This window comes from Mobula hypostoma, chromosome 6 (genome assembly GCF_963921235.1).
Source record: "Mobula hypostoma chromosome 6, sMobHyp1.1, whole genome shotgun sequence".
NCBI classification, from domain to species: domain Eukaryota; kingdom Metazoa; phylum Chordata; class Chondrichthyes; order Myliobatiformes; family Myliobatidae; genus Mobula; species Mobula hypostoma.
This window is the reverse complement of record NC_086102.1, coordinates 146,127,091-146,144,360: the sequence shown is the minus strand read 5'-3', so window position 1 is coordinate 146,144,360 and position 17,270 is coordinate 146,127,091. Positions and strand designations below refer to the sequence as shown.

General features: G+C 42.6%; 1 protein-coding gene across 2 annotated transcripts in view; it reads left to right on the top strand.

The window, feature by feature from the left end:
- Positions 1 to 17,270, top strand: part of plcl1 (phospholipase C like 1) — a 320,055-nt gene that overhangs the window by 281,985 nt on the left and 20,800 nt on the right. For both annotated transcript variants that reach the window (XM_063051927.1, XM_063051928.1), the window contains exons 5-6: positions 619 to 694; positions 15,489 to 15,598. In XM_063051927.1, the coding sequence (XP_062907997.1) occupies positions 619 to 694; positions 15,489 to 15,598 (186 nt within the window). The remainder of the gene's footprint in view (positions 1 to 618; positions 695 to 15,488; positions 15,599 to 17,270) is intronic.

Here is a 17,270-nt window from a genome sequence, read left to right as displayed (position 1 = left end):
CGCAATGTCAAAAGAGTTGTTCCCAACCAAAATTCCTTCATGAAACTTGTACAAGATGGTTTGGGGCAGCCCATTTCTGACAGTTTTGATTTCACTTTGTTCTCAGCATCAGTTGAATCACAGCAATAAATCAACAATAAATTCAACAAACTATTTAAATATGAAATAAAAATAGTAGGCACAGTTTTAAACCTGCTTTTAGATAAATTGGAGAAGAAAATTAAAAGACTACTTTAAATACCCATTATATTTTTAACTAAAAATTTATAACAATAGGACATCCTAGTTGTTCAATTTGGATGCCATTACCTGCAGTGAGCTTTTTAAGTCAATTGATTCCTTAGATGTAAAGGAGGTGATGAAGAGAGATTTCTACTAAACGAAGTGTTGAATTTTAATATTTTCTCCAGTAAGCAACCTAACCATTCATGCAAAAAATGATTAAGAACCACGGTGAAGTTCCAAGTGGCAGGAAGTCTGTGTCACAATAGACAGGTTGGAAAGAGCTGTCAACTTTTAAGTCATAACTCTAAGGGTAATTTAAGTCATGGAAGAATGTTATATATAATAAAGTGCGCTACGGTTACTTTGTGTTCACTCATTTGTATTGTTTCGCAGGTGATACAGGAGTCAAAGTACCTGATTGATATGGCAGATTCTATATACGAGCAGATTATTCAGTGTCATAAATCAGGTATGTAGGAGGTGCCACTTACATTGTTACCACCCTAAGAAATGCAGCACATGACTAAATTCTCTTGTATGTTGTTATAGATTCATAGATCACTGCCGCACAGAAATAGGCCCTTCGGCCCATTTAGTCCAAATTGAACTGGTAATCTACTTAGTCCCATTGACCTGTACCCAGACCATAGCCCTCCATATCCCTCCCATCCATGTACTTAATCGAAATTTCTCTTAAATGTTGAAGTCAAACCACACATCCACCACTTGTGTTGGCAGCACATTCCACACTCTCATGACCGTCTAAATTAAGAAGTTCTCCCTCATATTCTCCTTAAAAGTTTCAACTTTCACCCTTAACCCATGACCTCTAGTTATCATTTCATCCAACTTCAGTGGAAAAAGCCTGCTTGTATTTACCCTATCTGTACCCCTCATAATGTTGTATACCTCTATCAAATCTCCCCTCAATCTTGTACATTCTACAGAATAAAATTCTAACCTATTCAAGAGGTCCTCAAGACCTAGCAATGTCCTTGTAAATTTCTCTGCACTCTTTCAATCTTATTTACATCTTTCCTTCATGTAGGTGACCAAAACTGCACAAAACTCCAAATTAGGCCTCAACAACTTCTTACACAAATTTCAACATAGCATCCCAACTCCTGTACTCTATACATTGATTTATGAAAGTCATTGTGCTAAAAGCTTTCTTTACGACCCTATCTACCTGTGATGCCACTTTCAAGAAATTATGGATCTGTATTCCTAGATCACTCTGTTCTACTGAACGTCCTGAGTGCTCTACCACTCACCATATAAGACCTACCCTAATTGATCCTCAAATGCAAAGCCTCGCACGTGTCTGTATTAAATTCCATCTGGTTCAAATCTGCTGCAAGCTGTGATAGACTTTGCTGACCACTTTATCCCCAATCTAGGTGTCATTTGCAAATTTGCTGATGTAGTTTAACAAAGTTGATATGCAATAAGATTAAAGAACTAACACGGGTATTACCTTGGTCAGCAAGTGGATGCATCAAGGCAAAAGATGGCTGCTTAATTATGAACAAAGAGGAAATCCTAAACAGATGGACAGAATATATAAAAGAACTTTTTGAAGACCAAAGAGGAGAAAAAACCGAACATGAAGAATCTTGAAGGACCTAGCAATCTAAAATCAGAAATTTGAGCAGCCGTAAATAAAACAAAACATAACAGAGCAACTGGTCCAGACAACATCACTGTTGAAATGATACTGGCCTTAGAAGATTTTGGAATAGAAAAAATAACAGAAATAGCAAATGAAATCTATGATCATGGAGAGATACCTGATGATTTAAGTAAATCAGTGTTCATCACACTTCCAAAGAAAGAGGGAGCAACAGAAAGTGAGTTACATCTGTTACGTACCCCGTAACTGGGTTGCCAAACCAGCAGAAATGGATCACTCAGTTGGAGTCTGGAGTACTAGAACTAAGAAAGTTTTATTAAAGAAACAAGCAACACAGTAATCGAAAGGATAATAAATGCAACAGTTCAGTGATGATAAACACACATGTGCACAGAATTAAGATAACAGCATCAATCAAGCTCTATCGTTGTCTAGGGGTAAATGACCAATTTCAAAATGACTCAAAGTTCAGTCCAGTTTGTAGTTCAGTTCGCAGTAATCGTTGCCATGGCGGTGGACAACGTGGGGGAAGAGAGACATAGAATAGGAACAACTCATCATTCAGCACAGCTTCACTCACAGACCAGCGGGATGGCTCACAGACCAGCTTTTGGGCAGGTCCTTGGTGATGTCACCTGAGGTCACCGACTGTGACCCCTCCTCCAGATGCGGTCGATCCTCTGCAGTGAACCCGGCACCCAGGCAAGGGCGGACACACACCGGGTTCCCGCTGATCGTACCTTTCCACCCTTGTCGTTGTCTGGGACTTCTCACCCACTCGTGAGAAGCGCACCGCTTCCAGGGTCTCGTTACCTCGGGTGGCGTGTGTGTCTGTCTTACCGAACCTGTCCCTTTTTATCCCCCTGCTGGGGTATCGCCTGTCCATCACTTCAAACAGTTCAGGGCTCAAAGGGGGGAGCCGCTCCAGACAGCTCTTCCTCCCACATCCCTTCATTACACATCTCCAGACGCTGCTCCATTGTTCCTTATCTCTCCTTCCCCTGAGGGCAGGTGGCAGACCAACTGCTGATGCCACTGATGCTAGCCCAGGCCAGCAAACATCTTAATTTTATGTGTATTCTCGTAACACTTCCCCCCTTTAAGGATTTTTACCGGGAGGTAAAAATTACAAACATGACTACATTATCTGATACATACACAATATACATCTTTAACAGTTATTTAGCTAATACAGAGAATTTGAAGCTGTCAACACCTTGACAGACAGTCATCACATTTTCTGTTCCTTTTACACGTGTTATTAATAATCCCTTAGACCAGGCTCCAACTCAGCAAACTTCATAGTGGCCAAAAACACTGATGAATTGCGACCAATGTAACCTCTCATTTGGTTTTGTCCCGGACCACAATAACAAGGGTCGTCCCATTCCGACTCAGTTTTCTCTCGCAAGGGCTTAGTAGGAGGGGGACGGGTATTGACCGCAGAGTTATTGCAAAACTTCCTGCAGTACCCCACCATCTCCAAGAGCCTTCTGAGGGCCCTCTTGTCTGTCGGGGTTGGGAGGTCAGCGATAGCCTGCACTGTAGCTTGCATCACTGCCAGCTGCCCCTGTGTCACCACAATTCCCAGGTAAGTGACTCTCGTGTGGCCGAATTCATTTTTTCCAAGGCTCACTATCACGCTGGCTTCAGACAGCCGTGTTAAATTGCCAATACACACCTCTGTGTTCATCAGCCCTTTAGTCACTGAATTACTCAAAAAATATGGGTGTTGTTTGCTTGGCCGCCCTATTGTAACCGACATAACCCAACGTCCCAGTTCTTTGCATTTCCTCGGGACAATCAAACACATGGGTGCGAGTCGTTTAATTACTCCTTCGGGGATTAAGGGAGAGACCTTATCAGTAGACCTGGCCAAAACAATAGCCTTCTCCCATCTGACCGATCCCATCCTAATCTTTTCAAAATGGTTTTTTCCTCTTATCAAGGGGCCCCTAGCTTCATTGATTTCCACGCTAACACCGACTAGGTTTGTTAGCATATCAAAAGCCGGTGACCGTCTCAGTTCGCGTCGGTCATGATCAATAACATTCTTCCCCCTGGGCAGCCGGTAAATCTCTTTCATGATTCCACCAACTGTTTCCTCCAGCACCGCAAAATGTCCACCGGGGGGTACCTCGTGGGCCATGTTAAAAACCTCATCCCCATAACTCTTTTGCACCACCCCCCACTCCTCATCTGCGGATGCTGTACTTGATTTCCCTTTCTTCCTTAGCACTTCCTCATCCGCACAATAGCCTACTAGTTCCCTTGTCAAGGCTGTGTCAGAGAGAGCTGTCTCGGCCAAAACCATCAGCCCCTCGTCTCGCTCCTGCGTCTGCACAAATTCTTTCCTGGCTACTGCTACGTCCGTCCCAGCTCCCTCACTACCTCTTATCTCACTACACCCTGTCTCATACAAGGTTGGCAGAAATGTTTCAGCCAAATTCACCATCGCGGGCGGGGCCTCCATGCTGGCAGGCTGACCCGTCAATCTCACGACTGGGAACACGATTCCTCCGGCGATGTCATTACCGAGCAAGACTTCCACGTCTTTCATCGGTAATTCGGACCTCACCCCGATCGTGACTCGTCCAGAGACCAGGTTGCTCTGTAAGTGTATCTGGTGCAAAGGGACTGACTCTGTCCCTTCCCCAACACCTTTGACCTCTACCTCCCCAGTCTGGGTCTCTGAGCTAAACTCTAATACACTCTTCAGTATTAGTGACTGACACGCTCCCGTGTCTCTCCAGATCCGCACTGGAACTGGTTTTAACCTCTTTTTCACTGACACCAGTCCGGCCGAGATAAACCTCTCGCGCCCTTCCTGGACTTTTTCAGACCTGTCCTTCCCTAGCGGTTCGCTTAACAGCTCAATACAGCCATTCCAAATTTCCGCTTTTCCTTTCCCCGTCTCCTTTCTTGGGGCAAAGCACCTGGACGCAAAGTGTCCGACTTTCCCACAATTATAACAGACGACCCCAGGAGACTTCCTACCAGGCTGCTCCCGGTCTACCTTATCCTTTTCACTAGTCCCCGGCTTACTTTCTGACTTTTCCGGCGGACTCTCCCCGCCGTCCTGACTACCCTTCTGGTAGCCTTTACTCGGGGCAACCTTCATTTTATGCGTCAACGCATACTCATCCGCTAACTTAGCAGTTGCGGCTAACGTGGCTGCCTCTTTCTCATCGAGGTAGGGTCTCATACCCTCAGGGACACAACCTTTAAACTGCTCAATCAGAACCAGTTGCAGCAGTCTGTCGTAATCCCCCTCTACCCCTTTCGAGGCGCACCAACGCTCACAATATGTTTGCATCTCACGAGCAAACTCCAAATACGTGCGGTCCCACCGCTTCCTCGCATTCCGGAACCTCTGCCGGTATGCCTCCGGGACCAACTCATAAGTCCTGAGGATGGCCTCCTTCACCACCTCATACTTCTGGGCATCTTCCGGGGATAAAGCGGAGTAAGCTTGTTGGGCTTTCCCTTTCAGTACACTCTGAAGTAAAACAACCCACTTATCCCTCGGCCAGTCCTGACTTATAGCTACTTTTTCGAAGTGGAGAAAGTACCGATCCACATCGGTATCGTCAAATGGGGGAACCAGCCTAACCTCCTGGGTCGCCCGGAACCCTCCACCTTGGTTCGGCACGAGCCCCTGCTCGGCCCTTATCTTTAACTTCTCCAGCTCAAATTCCCTTTCCCTCTGTTTCTCCTCTCTCTCCAACTGTCTTTCTCTCTCTTGCCTTTCTACCTCTTTCTCTCTCTCTCGCCTTTCTAACTCTCTCTCTTTCTCCTGCCTTTCTAACTCTCTCTCTTTCTCCCGCCTTTCTAACTCTCTCTCTTTCTCCCGCCTTTCTAACTGCTTCTCTTCGTGTTCTAACTGCCGTACCCGGAACTCGTGCTCGAGTCTCAGTTTTTCAAGCTGTACCTGTACCGCGTCTCCAGCAGGTTTTTCAATAGACACCTCCCCCAGCTCACCTTGGGGAAACACACCTTTAGATACATAGTGCTCTACAATAGCTCTGTGTATCTCCTCTCTCCTCATTGTCGACTTCACCTTAGCAAGATTCACCCGTTTGGCCACAGCTATCAATTCCGATTTCCTGGCATCCTCTAATGCCTCCAAGGTCGGCGCCTTTATAAATTCCTCAACCTCCATTTCTGCTGTTTGTCTTTTCTTTCTTTCGGGAATTTTAACCCAATCAATTTACTCCGTCCCAAATTTAGCGTTCAAAATCGCGGACGAGAACCCCACTTATGTTACGTACCCCGTAACTGGGTTGCCAAACCAGCAGAAATGGATCACTCAGTTGGAGTCTGGAGTACTAGAACTAAGAAAGTTTTATTAAAGAAACAAGCAACACAGTAATCGAAAGGATAATAAATGCAACAGTTCAGTGATGATAAACACACATGTGCACAGAATTAAGATAACAGCATCAATCAAGCTCTATCGTTGTCTAGGGGTAAATGACCAATTTCAAAATGACTCAAAGTTCAGTCCAGTTTGTAGTTCAGTTCGCAGTAATCGTTGCCATGGCGGTGGACAACGTGGGGGAAGAGAGACATAGAATAGGAACAACTCATCATTCAGCACAGCTTCACTCACAGACCAGCGGGATGGCTCACAGACCAGCTTTTGGGCAGGTCCTTGGTGATGTCACCTGAGGTCACCGACTGTGACCCCTCCTCCAGATGCGGTCGATCCTCTGCAGTGAACCCGGCACCCAGGCAAGGGCGGACACACACCGGGTTCCCGCTGATCGTACCTTTCCACCCTTGTCGTTGTCTGGGACTTCTCACCCACTCGTGAGAAGCGCACCGCTTCCAGGGTCTCGTTACCTCGGGTGGCGTGTGTGTCTGTCTTACCGAACCTGTCCCTTTTTATCCCCCTGCTGGGGTATCGCCTGTCCATCACTTCAAACAGTTCAGGGCTCAAAGGGGGGAGCCGCTCCAGACAGCTCTTCCTCCCACATCCCTTCATTACACATCTCCAGACGCTGCTCCATTGTTCCTTATCTCTCCTTCCCCTGAGGGCAGGTGGCAGACCAACTGCTGATGCCACTGATGCTAGCCCAGGCCAGCAAACATCTTAATTTTATGTGTATTCTCGTAACACATCATACAATAAGCCTGATGAGCCACGTGGCAAAAATTATTCTCAGAGTAATCATGATGAGACCAAGACGCTGCGTAAAACCAGAAATCAGTAAAGAACAATGCAGTTTTGTGGAAAACACTAGAACCAGAAATGCAATTTTCATGCTACGGATGATCTGTGAACGAGCCATCCAGGTACAAAAAGACATCTACCTATATTTCATTGACTATACAAAAGCTTTTGACACTGTCAGACAGCAAGATCTTCTGGAAATGCTTCAAGATCTTGACATAGATGGGAAAGATATACTTTTCTTAAGAAACTTATACTGGGACCAGACAGCATCCATCAGAATAGGAGGAGAAGTGAGTGAGTATGTGAATATCATGAGAGGAGTCATGCAAGTTTGTGTCTTTTCGCCAGACTTATTCAACCTGTATAGTGAAAATATCTTGAGAAGTATCAAAGACATCAAAGGATTCACAATTGGAGGCTATAATATAAATAACATCAGATATGCTGATGACATGACAATAGACAATAGGTGCAGGAGTAGGCCATTCAACCCTTTGAGCCAGCACCGCCATTCACTGTGATCATGGCTGATCATCCACAATCAGTATCCAGTTCCTGCCTTATCCCCATAACCTTTGATTCCACTATCTTTAAGAGCTCTATCCATCTCTTTCTTGAAAGCATCCAGAGGCTTGGCCTCCACAGCCTTCTGGTCACCAACCTTTTTAAACCCAAGATCCCTTACCTCGACCTCAGTGAAAGGCAAGATCTACCTACTAAATCATTTAGAGAAAAAAACAGCTCAGGTTGTACTTCCAATTTGAGGCCTTTTATTTGGGCGAATTGTATTTGAATTACACAAGATACTTTTGTCAAACTTTCAAATTAATTCGAACAAGAAAACACTGTAACTAGCATATCAAACAGGCCATAGTTGTCTTTCTTTAAGAATATTACAATACTTCACACCTTTAATTCTAAGTTACATTATTTAATTTTGTTTCAACATGAAAAATAAATGAATAAAAATTGCCTGTTGCACTCAGTGTGATAATAGACAATAGACAACAGGTACAGGAGTAGGCCATTCGGCCCTTCAAGCCAGCACCGCCATTCACTGTGATCACGGCTGATCATCTATAACCAGTATCCAGTTCCTGCCTTATTCCCATAACCTTTGATTCCGCTACCTTTAAGAGCTCTATCCATCTCTTTCTTGAAAGCATCCAGAGACCTGGCCTCCACAGCCTTCTGGGGCAGAGCATTCCATATATCCACCACTCTCTGGGTGAAAAAGTTTTTCTTCAACTCCGTTCTAAATGGCCTACCCCTTGTTCTTAAACTGTGGCCTCTGGTTCTGGACTCACCCATCAGCGGGAACATGCTTCCTGCCTCCAGCGTGTCCAATCCCTTAATAATCTTGTATGTTTCAATAAGATCCCCGCTCAGCCTTCTAAATTCCAGAGTATACAAGCTCAGTTGCTCCAATCTTTCAACATATGACAGTCCCGCCATCCCAGGAATTAACCTTGTGAACCTACACTGCACTCCCTCAATAGCAAGAATGTCCTTCCTCAAATTTGGAGACCAAAACTGCACACAGTACTCCAGGTGTGGTCTCACCAGGGCCCTGTACAGCTGCAGAAGGACCTCTTTGCTGCTATACTCAATTCCCCTTGTTATGAAGGCCAGCATGCCATTAGCTTTCTTCACTGCCTGCTGTACCTGCACGCTTGCTTTCAGTGACTGATGTACAAGACATCGTACTAATAACTGACTCAGAAACAAAACTTCAAGAACTACTCACTATAGTGGCATCAGAAAGTAATTGCAGAGGCCTCTCAATCAACACCAAGAAGACAGATAGCATGGTCATCTCCAGAAAGACAGACATCCCACAATGTGTGATCAAGATTGGAAATACAAACATTAAACAAGTCAACAAATTCAAATATCTTGGCAGCCTAATAACAAGTAACGGCAGGTGTGACACAGATATCAAATACAGAAGAGCAATGGCAAAAGAAGCTTTCCAAAAAATGAAGACCATATTAACAGACAGAAAGATGAGCACGTACACTAAAAACAGAATACTGCAGTTCTACATTCATTCTATCCTGACTATCCTGACTTCTTTCTCCAGCAATGGAAGAGAGACTAGAAGCAGCTGAATTATAGTTCTACAGGAGAATGTTAAAAATATCATGGACCACACACACATCAAATGAAGAAGTTCTCAGAAGAGCCCAAGCAGTTCGATCACTCGTACCAACAATAAGAGAAAGACAACTCAAATTCCTAGGACACATCATGCAGGAAGATGAACTAGAAAAACTCATACTCTCTGGAAAGATTAAGGGGAGCAAACCTAGAGGAAGACCTTGGCTTATGTACATCAAAAGCATAGCCAGGTGGCTACACATTGAGGAAATGGAAGTCATCCAAAAAACGAAGGATATTTCTATATGGAAAACCATGGTCACCAAAGTCTGCATCAGATATGGTACCTAGACAGACAGTTTACCACATCATTGTCTGAATCGTTGATTGGGATACAAACATCACTGATTCCTGCAGCACTCCACTAGTAACAGGCCTCCAGTCAAAGAGGCAACCATCTACAACCACTCTCTAGATTCTTCCGCAAAGTCAAAGTCTATCCAATTTACGATTTCACATTGAATGCCGGGCGACTGAGCTTTCTTGACCAACCTCCCAAGCAGGACCTTGTCAAAGGCCTTTCTAAAGTCCATGTAGACAATATCCACTGCCTTGCCTCCATCAATTTCCTGGTAACTTCCTTGAAAAACTCTATAAGATTGGTTATACATGACCTACTACACACAAGGCCATGTTGACTATCCCTAATTAGTCCCTCTCTATCCAAATACTATATATCTGGTCCCTTAGAATACCTTCCAATAATGTTCCCACTACTAATGTTAAAATGTCTTGGTCTATAATTTCCTGGTATATTCTTAAAGCCTTTCTTGTGTATTGTTGATGCATAACCTCAGTGGAAGGTTCCAGAATCTGTCCTCAACAGATAAAGCCACTATTGAAAAAGTTGCTTTGCACAATTTTATGTTTGATAAAAAAAGTACTTTTGCCTTGTTAATTGATATTTTGCCACCTGACTTCCAATAGTTTAAAGAAAATGCTGAGACATGGTGTTAGAATTGCTGATAAATGAATCTATGAAGTATTGACACTGTACCTGAAAACTGAAAAAGCAGTAGACAATGCACCAAGACTGAATGAGATGTGTGATTCAACGGAGACAGTACAATGTGGAAGAAGTAAAGACATCTGAGATGGTGAATTTCCAGCAAATAACCTACCCATTTAGCTGAGGCAGTGAAGAGAAAATGCTATAAAATGAGCAGGTTACAGCAGATAAATCAGCACAGATGGAAGAATTAATGTTGTTGTGTCTCTTTAGACACAAAGCAAGAGAATTCTACCATACAGTAAAGCCTTCATATAAGACCCTGGGGAAGGCACATGGCAACCCAATCAAAAATGAAACACTGCATTTTTAACCACTTCATTACATATAAACAGCAGCATTACTTTATTTTTTGACGGGGTCAGACTTTCAGCAGGTAACTGTAGATTTTGCAGAACTGATGGAGTTGTTTGTCAGAACTTCCTGAGGGAGGGGCTGCTATGCATAGCAGAGTGAACTCTAGAAAAGTGCAAAGTGATAGAGCTATCCAAAGTCAGGCCAGAGCTGTTGGAGAGCCAACAGAAAAAAGGATATACAAGTAAGATTTTAAGGTGAGTGGAGGAAGGTTTAGAGGAGATGTGAGAGGTTGATGTTCTACACAGAGTGATATGTTCTGGAATGTACTGCCAGGGGTGGTGGTAGAGGCTGATACAATAGGGACATTTAAGAGACATGGATGTAAGAAATATGGAGGGTTATGGGGTGTTTAAGAGGGAAGGGTTAGATGGACTGTGGAGTAGGTTTGTATAGGTTGGCATAACACAGTGGACTGAAGGGCCTGTACTGTTTTGCACAGCATCATGTTCTAAGAAGGAAGTACAGCTGAGGTGGCTTAGATATTGCAAGTGATGCAGTTGCCAGCAGGAATGCTGCAGTGGTATACAAAAGTTTGGGCACCCCTGGTCAAAATTTCTGTTACTGTGAATAGTTAAGTGAGTAGAAGATGAACTGATCTCCAAACGTCATAAAGTTAAAGATGAAACATCCTTTTCAACATTTTAAGCAAGATTAGTGTATTTTTGGTTTGTACAATTTTAGAGTGGAAAAAAAAGGAAAGAAGCACCATGCAAAAGTTTGGGCACCCCAAGAGATTTGAGCTCTCAGATAACTTTTACCAAGGTCTCAGACCTTAAATAGCTTGTTAGGGCTATGGCTTGTTCACAATCATCATTAGGAAAGGCCAGGTGATGCAAATTTCAAAGCCTTATAAATACCCTGACTCCTCAAACCTTGTCCCAACAATCAGCAGCCATGGGCTCCTCTAAGCAGCTGCCTAGCACTCTGAAAATTAAAATAAATGATGCCCACAAAGCAGGAGAAGGCTATAAGAAGATAGCAAAGCGTTTTCAGGTAGCCGTTTCCTCAGTTCGTAATGTAATTAAGAAGTGGCAGTTAACAGGAACGGTGGAAGTCAAGTTGAGGTCTGGAAGACCAAGAAAACTTTCCGAGAGAACTGCTCGTAGGATTGCTAGAAAGGCAAATCAAAACCCCCGTTTGACTGCAAAAGACCTTCAGGAAGATTTAGCAGACTCTGGAGTGGAGATGCACTGTTCTACCGTGCAGCAACACCTGCACAAATATGACCTTCATGGAAGGGTCATCAGAAGAAAACCTTTCCTGCATCCTCACCACAAAATTCAACATCAAAAGTTTGCAAAGGAACATCTAAACAAGCCTAATGCATTTTGGAAACAAGTCCTGTGGACTGATAAAGTTAAAATAGAACTTTTTGGCCGCAATGAGCAAAGGTATGTTTGGAGAAAAAAGGATGCAGAATTTCATGAAAAGAACACCTCTCCAACTGTTAAGCACAGGGGAGGATCGATCATGCTTTGGGCTTGTGTTGCAGCCAGTGGCACGGGGAACATTTCACTGGTAGAGGGAAGAATGAATTCAATTAAATACCAGCAAATTCTGGAAGCAAACATCACACCATCTGTAAAAAAGCCGAAGATAAAAAGAGGATGGCTTCTGAACACACCTCACATAATGATCCTAAACACCTCAAAATCCCCAGTGGACTACCTCAAGAGGCGCAAGCTGATGGTTTTGCCTGGGCCCTCACAGTCCCCCGAACCAAACATCATCGAAAGTCTGTGGATAGACCTCAAAAGAGCAGTGCATGCAAGACGGCCTAAGAATCTCACAGAATTAGAAGCCTTTTGCAAGGAAGAATGGGCGAAAACTCCCCAAACAAAAATTGAAAGACTCTTAGCTGGCTACAGAAAGCGTTTACAAGCTGTGATACTTGCCAAAGGGGGTGTTACTAAGTGCTGACCATGTAGGGTGCCCAAACTTTTGCTTCGGGCCATTTTCCATTTTTGTTATTTTGAAAGTGTAAAAGATGGAAATAAAAAAGTAATCTTGCTTAAAATATTAAAGAAATGTGTCATCTTTAAATTTATGCCTTTTGGAAATCAGGTCATCTTTTACTCGCTTAGCTATTCACAGTAACAGAAATTTTGACCAGGGGTGCCCAAACTTTTGCATACCATTGTATGTGCGTGGGAAATAAACGTGCAGTGTGGATTGCAAGGTCATCCCTACAAACAACACACAATGAAGAGGACATCAGACATTCATAATGTGGATGAGGCAAGCTGTGCTGAGATAAAGACAGTGTCAGATTTGATTTATCAGTTGAATACAATGTACTTGGCAACAAACAAGGTCAATTCTGTTGAAGAAACACCCGCTGAATATATGTATGGCAAAATATTGGCGCAAGTGCAACTTGAGTTAGGAACAAGGTGTAATGTCCTTCATCATGACCTTGGAGATGTCATGTGTCTGAGACATCACAGACTTCTGCCAGTAGGGATGTTGCATATTTTCAATGACACTTTGATAGCATCCTTCAAGCTGTTCTTCTTTTTGCTTGGGAATCTTCTTCTGAAAGAAGCTTTGAAATAAAGTGTCTGTTTTAGAAACCTGGTTTTGGGCATATGATTGATCTGGCTGAATGGCCATAACTAGGATCTCAATGCTGGGGATGTGGGCCTGGGACGGGAGATTCACATTAGTTAGCATATCTTTTCAGTGCAATTGGAGAATTTTTCCTGGACAGTTTTGCTTGCATCTTTCCAAAGCTTAAAATATTGCTGTTGATAGTCAAAGCCTGAAAAATGCATAGGATGACAGAGACCAGTACAGCCTGATACACTCTGGTTTTTGTACCTGATTGGAGGTCTTGATATTCAGATACCCATTACCAAAATTGACCATAGGTAATGCTTGTGCATTGAAGGTAATAGTGACTTTTAACAATACCACTGAGAGGTGGCTGCTTCAACACATGTTTTCCAGGAGCTCTGTTGGAGGCTTCCTTAACAGAAGGCCATGCTGAATGCTGATAATTTGGCCAGTGGAAGGAGATGGTTAAAGACAAACCTGGCGATGCCTCTCTGTGGCAGACAGCAATGTCCTGTGTAGTTGCCACAGATAAACTTGTCTCTTTTCTTGAAGATGCTTGTGACCATGGTATCTCTGAGGCTCCCTGGTATATCCTTCTCTTCCCAGACACAGACAAAGGGATTGCAATTTGTGCCTGAAGCCCCTTGTCACTGGATTTCAGTGAGAATACTAAAATTGTAAATATCACTCCACTCTTAAAGAAGGGAGGGAGGCAAAAGAAAAATAAATTATAGGCCAGTTAGCCTGACCTCAGTGGTTGGAAAGATGTTGGAGTCCATTATTAAAGATGAGGTTTCAGGGTACTTGGAGGTGCATGATAAAGTGGGCCAAAGTCACATAGATTCCTGTGGGGTTTCCTTGTCTGACAAATCTTTGTACTTGGGTTTTAAGAAGGCGTTTGACAAGGTGTCAGACATGAGGCTACTAAACAAGATCAGAGCTCATGGTAATAGAGAAAAGATACTAACATAGATAGAAGATTGGCTGGTTGGCAGGAGGCAAAGAGTGGGAATAAAAGGGACCTTCTCTTCTTGTCTGCCAGTGACTAGTGTGTTCTATAGGGGACGGGACTGGGACTGCTTCTATGCATGTTATCTGTCAGTGATCTGGATGACAGAATTAATAGCTTTGTGGTCAAGTTTGCAGATGATACAAAGATAAGGTGGAAAGAGCAGGTGGTGTTGAGGAAGGAGGAAGTTTGCAAAAGAAATTAGACAAATTAGGATATTTGGCAAAGAAGTGGCGGATGGAAAACAGTGGCAAGGAATTATATGGTCATACAGAAATCGAGGTGCGAAGTGACTTGGGAGACTGCTTGCACGCTTCTGTAAAGGTTAACTTGCAGGTTGAGTCAGTGCTGAGGAAGGCAAGTACAATGTTAGCATTTATTTTAAGAGAATTAGAATATAAAAATAAAGATATAATGCTGAGGCTTTATATCATGGTCAGACCATGTTTGGAGTACTATGAGTAGTTTTGGGCCTCATATCTAAGAAAGGATGTGTTGGTATTGGAGAGAATGCAGAGGAGATTAATGAGAATTATTCCAGGAATGAAAGGGTTAATGAGTAGCATTTGATGGCTCAGGGTGTTTAAAATGAGAGGAATCTCACTGAAACTTATTGAGTATTCAAATACCTAGGTACAGTGGATATGGAAAGGATGTTTTCTATAGTGTGGGGGGAGTCTAGGACCAGTGGGTACAGACTCAGAATAGAAGGATGCCCCTTAAGGAAAGATATGAAGAGGGATTTCATTAGCCAGGGGTGTGACTATGTGGAATTCATTACTCTAGATGGCTGTGGGGGTCAAGTCATTGGGCATATTTAAAGGTTCTTGATTAGTAAGGGTATGAAAGGTTATGGGGAGGGAGGAGGCAGTATAATGGGGTTGAGAGGGATAATAAACCAGCTATAATGGAATAGTGGAGCAGACTTGATAGTAGAGATGAGGTGCTAGTGCCAAGACATTTCTTTTGGGTTTCTGTGTGCTATTCCATAAGTGACTTATGTAAGGGAAATTAATTCTCATATAACTATGTACAATTAATCTGAGTGTTCTCAGTTGGGTGTTTTATTCACAGTGGGAAAATTATGCATGAATTAGCATCAGAAACACAAGGGAAAACCATGTGTAATAAATGGAAAATGCACAGAATATCGATCCTTCCACGGTTACAATCTAATTTATTAAAACTTTATAATATACAAAGTTTAAATACGAGCTAATGAAAATCATATTCATTAAAAAGATGTATATAATAAAATTATCATTTACTCACCCCAAACAATTAAAAGTTTAATTATTTTGTTAGTATCTCAAAAAGCAATAGCAGAATGTCACAAAGAATTTTTTTATGTTTTCAACAGGACTTCAGTTTCATGAGGATCTTCTTAATTTAGGGAGAAAAGAGGGATTAAAAGGAACTAAGTTAAATAGAGCATTTGAAAGTTTTGCGTGGAATATCACCGTACTGAAGGTACTGTAATAACTAGATAAACTGTGATGATCTTAAGTAATCGTGACTAATATGCAACAAATTGATTATTGTTTTTCTCATGGTGAACACCTGAAGAGTTCACAGTACTTGGTGTAATTGTTATTTAAACTTTTCACAAGGACAAAAGTAATTAGGTTAGCAGTAAGGGTGAAGAAAAGAAGAATGGAAGCCACAATATATTTTCTTTCTTTTTCCATAATGAAATATGTAAAAATAAATAATATTAGATTCAATCCAATCAGATTAACATTAAGCCTTTTCCATCTGGGTGTTAATTTCCCAAATTATTGGAATTTTGAAGTACTTAAATGTTTGTACTTATTTGCAGTTCACTTATTTTCCACCTCCTAAGATGGCACCCTTTATGCTATCCATCTGAACACTATATGCATGTAGCACACAATGGTCTGTGTAGTCTGCCATCCCTTTCCCCTCCTTCCTCTGACTCCACTGTACTCTCCTCATGTTTGCACACTTTCCATAGTTTAGGTCCAATTGTCCTGCCTCTCTATCCTTCAGCCAACTGGCTAGACATATGCCAGTCTCAGCAGTGGCCTTGCTTCATCCAGCATAGGCCTTGCCACTGAGTACCTCTGTGACAAGAGACATAGACTGTGCCAGACTTTGATTTAAGGAGTACAATTTCAGACATTTAAGATTAGGGGAAGTATGTTATTGGACTGATCAGCTGCAGTTAATGATCTCAGAAGCATGGTAAAAGGACTGGGATATTGATGAGGCTGAAACAATAACCCCTCTCCAACATACTACTAGATAACAGCCACACCACTGAGAACAAAATTGATTAACTAAACGTGAAACTGAGAGAAAACTTAGGGAGTGCTGTGTGCTATGCTTCCCCAAAATGTAGTTTACAGCTGCTTCACCTGACTTTGCCATTCAACCTGAGATAGAGAGCCTAGTTATTACAGTGTCATGACAACAATCTTTCCTTCAAATTCAACAAAACAAAAGAGCACGTCATCGACTATGCTCTATTTATATCAATGGTGCTGAAGTTGAGGTGGTTAAGAGTTTCAGGTTTCTAGGAGTGAACATCACCGATACCCTGGCCTGGTCCAGCCACACTGAACACAGGACCTCTACTCCCCTCAGAAAGTTAAAGACATTTGGGACATCCCCTTTGATTGGCACCAATTTTTATCGATGCACCATAGAAAGCATCTTAGTATATGAATAGTGCTTGATGGCAACTGCTTTGCCCATGACTGCAATAAACTGTAGAGAGTTGTGGACACAGGTCAGCATCCCTCCATGGACTCTATTTGCATTTCTTGCTGCTCAGTAAAGCAGCCAGTATAATCAAGGATCCTACCCATTCCAGTCATTCTCTCTTCTCCCTCCTCCCTCCTTCCTTTGGGCAGAAGATACAAAAGCTTAAAAGCAAGTACGACCAGGCTCAAGGACCGCTTCTATCCTACTGAACAGTTCTTTAATATAATAGGGTGGACTCTTGACCTGACACTCTACCTGATCTTGCACTTTATTGTCCTGCAGTGCACTTCCTCTGTAGTTGTTACACATTATTCTTCATTATTTTATTACTTAGCCTTGTACTATCTTAATGCATTGTTGTAATGAATGTATGGATGGCATATAAGACAAGCTTTTCTCTCTCTCTTGGTACATT